This window comes from Vigna umbellata, chromosome 5 (genome assembly GCF_029865625.1).
Source record: "Vigna umbellata cultivar VRB3 chromosome 5, Vumbellata_1.0, whole genome shotgun sequence".
In the NCBI taxonomy this organism is placed as follows: Eukaryota; Viridiplantae; Streptophyta; class Magnoliopsida; order Fabales; family Fabaceae; genus Vigna; species Vigna umbellata.
The window spans coordinates 24,808,975-24,821,716 of NC_142169.1; the positions used below are offsets into that span (position 1 = coordinate 24,808,975).

Sequence of the window (12,742 nt, forward strand, 5' to 3'; positions counted from 1 at the left end):
AATTACTCGAAAAAATAAATTTTGGCTTTTCACCTAATGATATCGATAGTAATCTAAATTTGAAAATGGTGATTGTGTCATTATATGTTTGTATGTGGATGACATGTTAAATTTTGGTACACACAATGAGATTGTCGCAAGAAATAAATTGTTTCTAGGATCAAAATTTGAAATGAAAGACATGGGTGAAGCCAATGTGATTTTAGGTATTAGAATCATAAGGAAGGGAGATAGTATATTACTATCTCAAGAACAATATATTGGGAAACTTCTTAAGAAGTTTAGGTTTTATAACCTCAAACCAGTGAGTATCCCTTATGATGCTAATTCTAAATTAATGAAAAATAAAGGAGAATCATTATCTCAGTCTCAGTATGCCCAGATAATTGGGAGCTTACTGCACTTGATGAGCTTTTCTAGACCTGATATGGCTTATGCAGTAGGTAGACTGAGTAGGTATACTCAATGTCCAAATCAGGAACATTGGGATGCACTTGCTAGGCTTATGAGATACTTAAGAGGTTCAATGGATTATGCCATTGAATATAGTGGATTTCCCGCTATACTAGAAGGGTATAGTGATGCTAACTGAATATCTGATTCAGCTGAGACAAAATCCACTAGTGGTTATGTATTCACACTTGGGGGTGGTGTGATTACATGGAGATCAGCCAGGCAAAGTATTATTGCAAGATCAATAATGGAATATGAGTTTGTCGCTCTTGAGATGGCTGGTAGTGAGGCTGAGTGGTTGAATAACTTCTTAGCAAACATTCCACTAGGAATGAAACCAACCCCATCGGTATCAATACACTGTGATTTCCAGTCGGCAATAGCTATAGCTAAAAACAAGAATTACAATGTAAAGAATAGACATATTCAATTGAGACACAATTTGGTGAAGCAGCTGCTAAAGAGTGGAACTATTTCCATTGATTATGTGAAGTCAAAACGGAATCTAGCAGATCCTCTAACAAAACCCCTGGAAAGACAAATGATATTAGAAACATCGAGGGGAATGAGACTTAAGCCACTTGCAAACAAACAAGTGATGGTAACCTAACCTTTGTTAGTTCTGATAGCACTAAATTGATTTTAATCAATTATTTCCCTTCCTATGGTGTGTGTGAAAGTGCTAGAGACTGCATTATTGAGAGACTAAACTTTGTCATTAAAATTCTATATGGTGATAGAATTTTATCTTAAAACAGTTTTAATGATTTTCATATCCCTTTTGGGTGGTGTATGATTTGCAGCATACACTTGATGAAATCACCTATATGAGTGTCAAGTGGGGCCGCTTGCATGAGATCTTGGCATGATCTCTAGAGCACTCATGAATACCGGGCATGTGCATGGCCTATTAAGCACAACACAGCGATAACAACAAGGATTGTGGGGGTGTATTGTGATTGATAAACCTCTAACACACGTCAAGTGTCTTTGGTTCATATAGCTTGCTATACCAACTATACTGTGTGTTAAGTTTCTAAATCTAATATTGGTTCATATAGATTGCTATACCAACTCCGATGCATTACATCCTTTGAAACCTAGAATAAAAGTTTCTTATTTTTTTTTTTGCAATAAGTGGGGGATTGTTGTAATAATGTTAGATTATTGCAAAAGAAAAACATTGGATTACAACGTTCAAAACTTTAATTGCCAATAACATTTAAATTCATTTTATTAAGTGCTCCAACGGTAAAATATTTAATGGCTTTTATTGTCTTTTATTGATTTTATTCTTTTCTTTTCTAGCTCTATAAAAAGAGAGTTTTTCCTCCATTCTAAATACACACCAAAAGTAGTCTTCTCTCCTTATCCTTTCTTCTCCTTTCTTCTTTTCCTCTTCTAAAATTATTATGAGTTTATTTTATACTCTTTTTAGATATCCTTGCTAGTTCTGAGATCCTCAGAGATATTCTGGAAAGTTCCTGTTGTATCCTGGGGAACTTGCGCAATACACCGCAGATAAGTCCTTAAGAACAGTGAATCTACACGCCTCAGGAAATACTGCTCGTGATTTTGTCAGCTTTTATACAACAATATCTCACTTGTAAAATGTGTTTACTTAATTGTGACATAATTATTATAGAAAATAATGTCATTATAATCTCCCAACTAAAAGAAAACCTATGAAATCAATTTTAAACAAAAAAATCTTGAAAGTCTTAAATATTTTCTAGACATTGAAGTGGATGAATGCATTATATTTGCTAAAAGAAATATGCTTTAGATATATTAAAAGAAAAAAGTATGGTTGATTGTAAATCGATAGATAACCTTGTGGATCCAAATAAAAAATTAATAGCATATCAAGGTAAACCTCTCTTTGATATAGTTCTTGAGAGATGTATAAGAAATTTAATTTTCTCATTATTAATAAATCTGATCTATATTTTTTGGTGAGTGTTTTAATCAGTTTATGTAAAATCCTTGTACTAATCGTTGGAATGTTATCATTTGCATCTTAAGATACCTAAATAGAACTCTAGGGTAAAGTCTATTGTATAAAGATAAAAAAAAATCCCAACTTTTAGATATTGTAATACTATTTAGACAGGATGTCTTATAAATAAACATTCTACTACAAGGTATTATATTCTCATTGGAAGAAATATTATATCTTGATAAAAATAAAAAACAAAATGTAGTTATCAAATCTAGTACTGAAATCGAATATAAAGTAATGACTTGTAAACTTGTATGTGAAATAACTTTTTCAAGCATTAAATTTTTGGTGAGATTGAACAAATAAACATGTATTATAATAAATAAATTGTTCTCCATATTACATAAAAGGACTAAATACTCACGAAAAGTTATTATCCACAAAAATTTATACGAGTTTATTGAATCCAATAATTAACTTGTAAATGTATTAAAAGACCTAAGACTGAATTTATTTATTTATTTCAAGTTTGATAATCATTAAAATCAATATTTAAAGTAGGTAGTTAATAGCTGTATTGAAAAATTGATATTGTAGCTATGAACTTATAACATTAATTACCTGGATATTTTTAATATAATTATTTTCTATAAATAGTGAAGATAAATTAAAAAATAATATTTTTAATCTCTTTTATTCTTATTTTTTGTTTTAAGTGTTTTAAATTAAAATATAACAAATAAATTCTTAATTATGATGATTTTATATTAAAGAATTTTTTTTCTTAATTTTTTAATTAATATTGTAAGACAATATTTATATTTATTATATATAAAGAAGACTTTCCTTTTTAGTGTCCATATTTTTTTTTTAATTTTATCCTTTAAATAACCTTTTAAATCAAAATAATTATTTTACCAATTTTATCTTTTAAGTGAGTGTTTTTATAAATTTAACTTTTTTTTAATTTAACCTTTTTTTTAAAACTTAACTATTTTTTAAATTAAAAAATTATGTACAAAAGAAATAAAAATTATTTATAATAAAATTATAAGATTATTTATATTTAATTTTATAAATATAATAATAACTTTATTATTGTATAAAAAATAATATCCATATACACAGCACACGAGATTAAGTTAACCGTGCCAATTATGTACTAACAAAATGAAGTAAAATACATCACATTTTTTAAATTGAAAACCCAACTTAAAATAAGAGGATTGAACATAGATTTTTATATAAATACGAGAAGAATTTTAATCTTAATTTTTATTTTAATAACTAAAATTTATTTTATCTAAAATTATATTCATAATTATATATATATATATATATATATATATATATATATATATAAATTATACACACATTGATTTTTTAATTTTATTCTTTTAGTTACCAATTTTAAAATTAAATAATTTATAAAGAAAAATCTCCCTCTAGTTATGTGTGTGAATTGGATTATATAGACATCTCACCACAATAAAATACTTTTATCTTAAGCTTTATTACCATGTTGCGATACAACAAATAATTATTAGGCTAAATATGTTTTTTTCTATTAATTTTCGGTAAAAAATAAAATTAGTTTTTTTTTTAAAAGCTTTGTATCAATTTAATCTCTCATTTTTAGAATTGATTTAGTCTATTTAACTAAATTTTGTTAAATTCATTTAATATATTTTTTAACTAACATGAAAACGAAAATATATCAAATAATATAAAAAACTCTATTGAAATATTTTTTAAACATTAAACAAATTTAACAAAATTTAGTTAAAAAAATTAAATTCACATATTTTTAAAGTTGAGAAACTAAATTAAATCAAAATTTAAAAAAAAAAAACTGATTCTAATTTTTATTAAAAGTTTAAAAAACTAAAGAAATATTTATCCATAATTTTATTTCTCATTGTTCAAAAACAGCATTGAAGTTTCTTTATTAATTGAGAATTTCTTATAAGTCTTAACAAATAAGAGTACATTTATTGATGCTGGCTGTGTTTTTCAAGCTAAAGGTTTTCTAGTTAACTTTTTATTATTATTTTAATAGGCATCTAAGTCAGGATTAATTGAGATAGGTGATTTTGATGGGTATAACTTGTGATATATTTTTAGGAAAATGACACTTGAACAACCATTTTTTACAACATTTAGACACGCGCATACGTGTCTAAATTTGAATGGTCCATTTTCATTTAATTTTTCCAACTGGACCACTCAAATTTAGACATGTGTGCGCGTGTCTAAATGTTGTCAAAAATGGTTGTTCAAGTATCATTTTCCATATTTTTAACACATCTTTCTAAGATAATTTAATTAATTAAATTTTATTAGAAACTATGTACAAATAAAATAGTAATGATAATATTCCCAAAGAAAAAAAGAAACTGAATAAATTGGCAAATCCAATGTCCTTTTATTTACAGGGTTTGCAGTTGCAGACAGTAGTAACTGGTGTTCCTTGAAACGATGATAGTACTCATGTCGGTGTTGCCATTTCCACTCTCCAATAGACTACCCACACAAACCCACAATCTGATTTCGCATCACCGTTTTCCTTCTTCCTTCACTTTCCACACATCGTTCCCCAACAAAACCGTAGTCTTTGGTATCAATCCCAGCGACTCCAAAGACCCTTCTTTCTTCGACGAAAATGGCGTCGTCAACGACATGGAGGGTTACCTCAACCACCTCTCCCTCGAATACGATTCTGTTTGGGACACCAAACCCTCTTGGTTGGTCACCTTCTCCAATTATTTCTATAAAATGCCCTTTTAATCCCTAATTTCTTTTTTAAAGTAAGTATTTTGGTCTACCGAATTGTTGTAATTGTACATTGATATTGGAATTTTGAAAGCATAATTTAACATTTTTTTTGGTGTTTAGTGACACTTCGTCATTGGTGGTTGATTGTTTATCCTTTTTGATATTTTGTTTAGGTGTCAACCCTGGACAATAGCGCTCACGGGGCTTGCAGTTATTGCCATTAGTTGGTTGATTTTGAATTCTCTCTTAGTCACTTCCTTTGTATCGTCGCTAATATTTGCATGGTGGTACATTTTCCTCTATTCTTATCCCAAGGTTCGTAAGCACTGCGTTATTTCTTTTTTTATCTTTTTCTCTTGTTTTTCATAACATGGTTCTTTATGGGCTTATTCTGGTTTAGGGTATAAAACTATGAGGGAACACATGCTTGACCTTGTTTTTCTACCGTAATTTCTACTTCCAGGGAGAAAAATAAGACAAAACAACATTAAGTGAATTTTTCTACAATTGGGAGAAATTAATTATAATTTTTCTTTTTATTTTCTTTCCAAAAATGTTTTTGAAGAACTTCATCTAGACCTTAAATTAGCTTGACGTCAGGTGAAGTTTTCTTGCAAGGGATACTGCATTCTTTTTTTTTTTAAACAAATAAAGAAAGTTAATGTAATATATGCAAATATCAGTGTAGTCTTTTTCATATACTTGAAAGGAATTAGTGTGTGATAAAAGAATTAAAAGGCTTGTGACATCTCACAAAACTTCTGAAAGTGCTCTTTAGATATTGCGTTAACATAAAAGTGCACATGTGGTTAGCGTTAGAGTCTGAGCTTATGAATCTTCGATTCAGTGGGAATTTGAGATTACCTTAAAATTTTTCTTTTGTTGATGGAGCACTTGTAGTGATTAAAATTTCATGTCGTTTTACGCCCTCATAGGTACCTGCCAGATTTTAGTTAGAGGCTTTCGGCATGCTTAGGGAATGAAGCATCAATTTTGGTTTATGTAGTGATTTGTTCAGGTCTTGTTTCCTTAATAGAAATTGATGTTGATATGGTTCGTGTCTTTCTTGAAACTAGAGAGAATGATATTAGATATATTATCAATAAATGAACATGTTTGGATGAGTTTTTCCATAAATTTATTCTTGCAAAGAAAAATAAGAAACAAATTGGAATATTTTATAGGCTAAAATTAGTTTGTACATGAACTAATATAGAGGAGGTTTCCTATATAACTTTTCTATTTTTTTTTTAACTTTTACACTAGCTAATTTTAGCTTGTGGAGAAGTGAACTAATTTTTTTGTTATTTTCCTTTTTCCTAGAAGGACTTACGGAAAAACTCATCCAAACACACTACATGTTCTACATGGTATTAGAGTTTGCAGTTGAGAAAGTTATGTGGAGTGTGGAATCATGCATGTGCTTACATTCAATACCCCTTTTATTTCAGAAGTTAAATTCATCTCTTTTTGTTAAATTATCATTACACTTAAAGTGATTGTTTGTAAAGTAAAGGACTTATTACATAAGTTGCTTAAGTAAGCAACTACAGGTTATTTAAGCTTTAAAAAGGAATCAATTTTTCATGTCAAAATGAGGGTTCTCTCTTGTGTGTTAGTTGAGAAATAAAATAGAACTCTGTTAAAAATAAGTAAAGAATTCAGTTGTGTTCTTAATTGAAGATTAATAGCTCTAAATTCTATCCGATAACAAGACATTTATTAAAAGAGAATTAAGAATCTAGATTGAGTTCTCGTGTTTTCAAATGCTTTTGCAGTAATTTTCAGCAGGAATTTTGTTTGTTGTCAGGCATATTCAGAGATGATTGCTGAGCGCAGAGAAAGAGTTACAAATGGTGTTGAAGACACATTTGGTCAAGGGAAGAATCAGTGATTCGTATTATTCTTACCCCAGCTGTATCCATCTTTTACGCCTTCTTTTCTTGTTCTGTGTATCTGCTTGTATTTGTATATTCAATTACTGAGTAGTCGTTGTGTTACTGCCAATTGGCTTGGAGATAACAGAGTGATGTACAAGTCTTGAAACCTAACACTCTGTATAATAAATATTTGACCTTGTCTTCTCACACTGGACGCGCATGCGTATGGAACTTATGATTTGGTTTGGTTGAATTGAATTAGAGGATTGTTCCTTCAATCTTTGAAAATATCTTTCTGTCACAACTAAGAAGCATTTATATTTTCAAAAGCTTCGGTCAGAGCTACGAAGCAGTAGTTATCGTTAAAAAATGCGTTGTTAGCTTTTGTATTGTACAAAAAGTCGTCCATAATTTATTCAGACATATTCAGAATTTAGAAGAGGAATAAAAGACGGATAATTTTCCAAATTAAAGTTTCGTAAGATGTTCTTTATCTAACGAAAGCTTAAAAGCGAAAGAAGTGGGAAGGACTTTTCATAGGGAAAAAATAGCGAAACAGTCTGCTGCAGAGTCCACCATCATGAGCATTAAGTATCACCATCAATTAAGTCGAAGGCAAAATAATTTTCAAGCAAAATAGTTGAAAATTACAAACACAGAACACTGAAATTAAAGTTATCCCTTTGTATATCAAAGGCTCATAGCTTGGTCATTTACCTCACTTGACATTAGAATGAATATATGTATGCACACATATGTTCAATTTAGGACATTTACCCTAACCATTTGGAGAGAATAAAATAAGTTTGGCACATTCTTTTCCTCCCCGGTATGAATAGAAAAAGATTCTAAAAAGGTTGATGGAAACCTGGCCAATATCCTTTCAGGTTGTGAAAGTTAAGCTATCAGCAAGAACTTAGTCCTGTTCAAAAGGTCAAAAGTCGTGCTGTTGCTTTAGGGTGGTTGTTGAAAATGGAAATCAAAATAAAAACTTTGAAGCCTGAGCTTAAAGTTATACGTCGGAACTGAAAGTCCATCAAAACTGTCAAAATCGTGCTTTTGTTTCTGGGTGATCGTTGAAAATGGAAAACATGTGAAGCTTAGGGTTTAAGTTAAACGTCAAGGCGAAAGTCAATCAAAGCTTCTCTATACCGTGCTTGTTATTTTCCTTATAAGCAGAAATTCCTTGACAACAGTGAAACCACCAAAAAGCTTTTGTTCTACGCATCTTTCATCTCTCAGTAAACCATATATCTAATGACTAATTTCAGCAAGAAATTGATTCAGAGATTTATAAACCACAAGAAGGTTATTCCAGAAGTTCTAATGGAAGGAATATGAAGGGCTAGTTGTATATATATACGTGCAATTGAATTAAAGAGAAGAAAAAAAAGAGAAAGTACTAAGGCAAAAAGAAAAAAGACGAGTTTATGAGTTTCATGTAATTTGATCACATGATTGCTGAAAACTGTGTGGCTGGCATTACCTGTTTAGCACTCAAGAATAAGATTTCATAACTTATCTCCTATACTGACTACTCATTTCTCCAAGCATACAAAATGAGAGAGAATCCAAGACCTTGCAACTGGGAATCCCTGAACTGCTGAGAGTAAGCCCATGTGAGAACAGAAGGATCAGAAACAGATTGGCTTGCGAACATCTTCTCAGTTGAAATGCAAGTTTGGAACATAAAGACTGCATTTCCCAGAGCATTTCCAAAGAGCCAGTTATGTACATCCCAAAACACTTCCACTGGTAGGCCATCCACCAAAATAGTGTGATTGCCCCGGAACTTCCACTTGAGTTGCTTCACCTGCATCACCGTCTTGCTATCAATTCGGATCACAAGGCATGGATCATTAAGCCCAAGTGTGTCACACTCAATTCTTACATCATGCACTTGGCCCTTGTCACAAAACTGAGCCTTTGCACCATAAAACTTCTTGCCAAAAATGTGCTCTCTCTTTGCAATAAAAACGGCTTCCGAGTTAGCACAAGCATAGTCACTATCAATCTTCTTGCATGCCTCCTTTTTCAGATCCCCAAGGAGTAAGACCATCTCTTGGTTGAACACAACAACCAAGTAAAATCCCTCCAATGGTTCAGGCCCGGAACCAAATTTAGCACAGCTCAAGTCCCAAAGTATATCGATTTTGCTAGACTCAACCTCCAAATTCTTTGACCCTTTTCTTTTTGAGAACAACCATGGCTTTATATCAACCTTGCAGAGACAATGATTACCCAACTCATCGATTCCCACACTCAAGCCTTGTCCCATCAAATATTTGGTCCAAGAGACAGTAATCAAGAACGAACGGCCTCCTAACTTACACCGATAGACACAAGTAACAACATTTTGAGCTCCCCTTGTTGTACTTGAATAGGAGGAATCAACAACCTGAACACCATTTTCTCCAAAACAAGAAGGAAACTCCTTCATGGCAGCTATTATTCTGAACTTGTTTCCTAAAATCAGATCTTTTATCACTTTATGAGAAGGAAAAGATCATGGCCTAAATTTCCTCAAGATCAGCTCAAAAACTGTTCATTTTTCACTGAGTCAGTATTTGTTTAGAATGGGACAGCAGAAGAAAGAAAGACAGAGAGCAAGAGAGAGAGATTTGCTTTAGCTGCTAATTGATCGCCAAACTACTAAAGTAGAAGCCAAAATGTCTGATTTGAGAAATGGAAGGAACAGAATGGAAGGCTAAGTAAAAGAGAATTTGCTTTTAGCACATGGGGTAACAAGAAAAGTGACGGAATGGATAAAGCATTAAAACCTGGAATATAATAAAGAGAGATTTACACCAAAAATTAAAAAAAAGAATAGAGAGTTGGTCAAAGCATTAAGTGTGGCAACTGGGTATGTATGTGCTCAAGAGAGTCGTTTTTGTTTTATACATGCTCTCTCTCAATTTCCTTTAAATAAAAAATATATATAATGATGCCAGCTCAATTTTTCAAAATTATAATTATGTCCCTGCTGGGAAGCAGAGACAATATTCGAACTGTTTAAAATAATTGCCATAAAATAAAATGATTGAAATCATTAGTTATAAACGTAACATTTAAGAATGACATTCCATGTATCACTTCAAAGTCTCAATGAGCTGGTATAATTAGAGTGAGTACGAAAAATGATGAGAGTAATTTAATTAAATGATAGAATACATAAATATGAAATGATACATTAAAGCGAAAAAATAAGACTACTTAATATTTAATAGTTATCCATTCCTATTAAAAACAATCCGAATTATCAAAGTATTTGGTCAATGCATTTGTCATACGAACAATTGAGTTTTTAAATATTTAGGAATAGTTTATCGAAAATAATAGATGGGACTCATAGAGGGTATATGATGAGGATGAAAAAAAAATGATAAATGATAGAAGATATGAGAATGAGTCAATACAGTATATTTTGGAATGAAGATCAGAGAAGTGAAATGTATTAATTAAGTGGGCACCTTCTCAATTCAACCATTAATTGAGAACTAAGTATTCCAACCCCCCAAAACGTGGCTTTTTTTTTTCCACAATTAGTGGGAACAACTGTGTTTAGACATCCAAATTCGATTTTAACAACAGTTATAACCTATAACTTTACTTATTCATAGGGTAATAACACTCTTAAGCCTCTAAATTTAAACAAACCATTTTGTTTTCTTATATGCTTAATTACACAAATCATTGTCGCTTCACCAAGGAATTTATTTAAAAAATAAACTTTAATACTAATTTAATTTTATAAAATTGAGTTGTGAATGAGATTTCCATTATTTATATATTGTAAATTAATTTTTTATGCGATCAATGTAAAATTTTAAACATTTTCTATTTTCACCATTTTCTTACTTCAAGGTATAATATTAATGAGTTCTCTGATAATAATATTATAACATTATATCTAATAAATAATAAATTTTGTTAAAATAAACTTTAATTTATAGTTTTAATATTTATATAAAAATTATTACTATGAATTGTGATATATTTTCTTGTTGGTTTTAATTAGGTGGGGGAGGAAGAGACTTTTTGTAAGTGTTCCGATGGAAATTGCACTATATATCATCTTCAACAATTAATTTGATGACATGATGTGGATCATCTTGATCTTGCGTTAACCAAACCAGGGATTAGGTGTCCCCACCAAGGAACACTTTAGATTATGGACCAGCCAACTGCTTCCAACTGTAGCCATTCAATTTCTGATAAATTGTTTAATAGTATTCGGACCAGCTCATGCTTCCATTTAATACATTACGTGATACACATTCAAGATTTTTAATTTATGAAAAATGTTATAAAAACCTCATATTGTTCAGAGATCTGGAGTTTGTGTGAGGAAAACATATAGCTAAGAGACAACATTTGTTTTTTGAACTGCTTTTTGAGATTAAATTAAGCATAAACTTAAATTCTAAATAAACACTTAACCATGTTATTTTTGTCTTGAAAATACGATATGTTTTTTAATAATGTGAATTTTGGAAGTAAGTGAGAGTGAATTTGAAAGTAAATTTTTTTAATCTGTCACATCAATCATTCTACACTAATTCTCACCAATTTTAGTTCCAAATCCACTCTTACGTACTTCCAAAATCCACTCAAATAAACAACAAAAAGTTTACTTTCAAATCCTCTCAAATGCATTTAATCACTCTCTACCAAATTTATTCAAGTAAGTGTTGAATCGTTTTTCTTTCCTCAAACAAGGTGTGGAGGAAAGATTACCTATCTATCTCAATAATGATGTAGGGAGGGGTTCTCTTCAATTCACTCAGTATTTTGTTTTAGTTATTTTTATAAATATTAAAAATTTAAGTTTGAGTTTAAATTTTATATTATATAAAAAAAATTGAGTTTTACATAAAAAAACATATTTTATTATCTTAAATTTTTGAATAAGAGATAATATTAATCCTTTATTTAAATTAGTTTCATGTTTCATTATTTTTACATTTCTTGATTAAGTCCTTAAAAGACTCATCAAATTGGCTATTTGAGTTTGTCACTTGTTTAATTTTCTTATTCCAAAATATCATTGAACAGCTGGAAATATAATTTATTTTTATCAGCAGCTGGAAATTTATATAATATATGGTTAAGTAACATTTTTATCTAGAAGTTTAATTTTTTATTGCATTGATGTAGAATATCACGATGAGTAGTTCTTTAGAGATTTGACTGATTATCTTTAATTAATCTTTTCTAGTAATAATCATAACTTTTGAACTTGAGTTCTTGTTTAGAAAACATTAAGTGTTATTATTTATTTATTTATTTATATATGAGAAATATCGTGATTTGTTGTATATATACTACCAAAAGTCTTTGCAGGCTAGATGTTGTGCATGACATGTGTTGCTCCTCCTTTTTGCCCCTTTGTTTTGTCCTTCATAAATGGATAACCACGAAATTGAAAAGAGCGACGGAATACGTACACATACACACGTATGTCCACCCACACGTATACAATATATATATATATATATATATATATATATATATATATATATATATATATATACTTTATTTATTTATTTATTGATGAGTAGAAGGTTATGATGGTGGCGGTCCTGATCCTCATCTGACATGAAGAATGTGCAGTGATGGTGGACTTTGTGTTACCAAATGGCAACTTCAAGCACAGAAGCAATAGGGATTCCATGGATTTAGTCACGCTTTT

The 12,742-nt window shown here is 30.2% G+C and overlaps 2 protein-coding genes across 5 annotated transcripts; one reads left to right on the forward strand and one right to left on the reverse strand.

The window, feature by feature from the left end:
• The first annotated feature begins 4,812 nt into the window (after nt 1-4,812).
• Nucleotides 4,813-7,328, forward strand: LOC124845684 (spindle pole body-associated protein). 4 transcript variants are annotated; one of them, XM_088115367.1, is made up of 4 exons: nt 4,813-5,139; nt 5,344-5,485; nt 6,494-6,540; nt 6,981-7,328. In XM_088115367.1, the coding sequence occupies exons 1-4, from the start codon at nt 4,874-4,876 to the stop codon at nt 6,994-6,996; spliced, it is 471 nt and encodes a 156-aa protein (XP_087971493.1). In that variant the 5' UTR covers nt 4,813-4,873; the 3' UTR covers nt 6,997-7,328. The 4 variants fall into 4 exon arrangements, with proteins under 4 accessions (XP_087971493.1, XP_087971495.1, XP_087971494.1 ...); XM_088115369.1 differs by lacking the exon at nt 6,494-6,540 and having other exon boundaries at nt 6,949-7,328; XM_088115368.1 differs by lacking the exon at nt 6,494-6,540 and having other exon boundaries at nt 6,962-7,328.
• Nucleotides 7,329-8,288: 960 nt separating this feature from the next.
• On the reverse strand, nt 8,289-9,873 carry LOC124845678 (uncharacterized). Its single transcript, XM_047322817.2, has one exon. It carries the CDS (start codon nt 9,488-9,490, stop codon nt 8,585-8,587), a length of 906 nt encoding a protein of 301 aa, XP_047178773.2. The 5' UTR covers nt 9,491-9,873; the 3' UTR covers nt 8,289-8,584.
• Between the last annotated feature and the right edge of the window lie 2,869 nt (nt 9,874-12,742).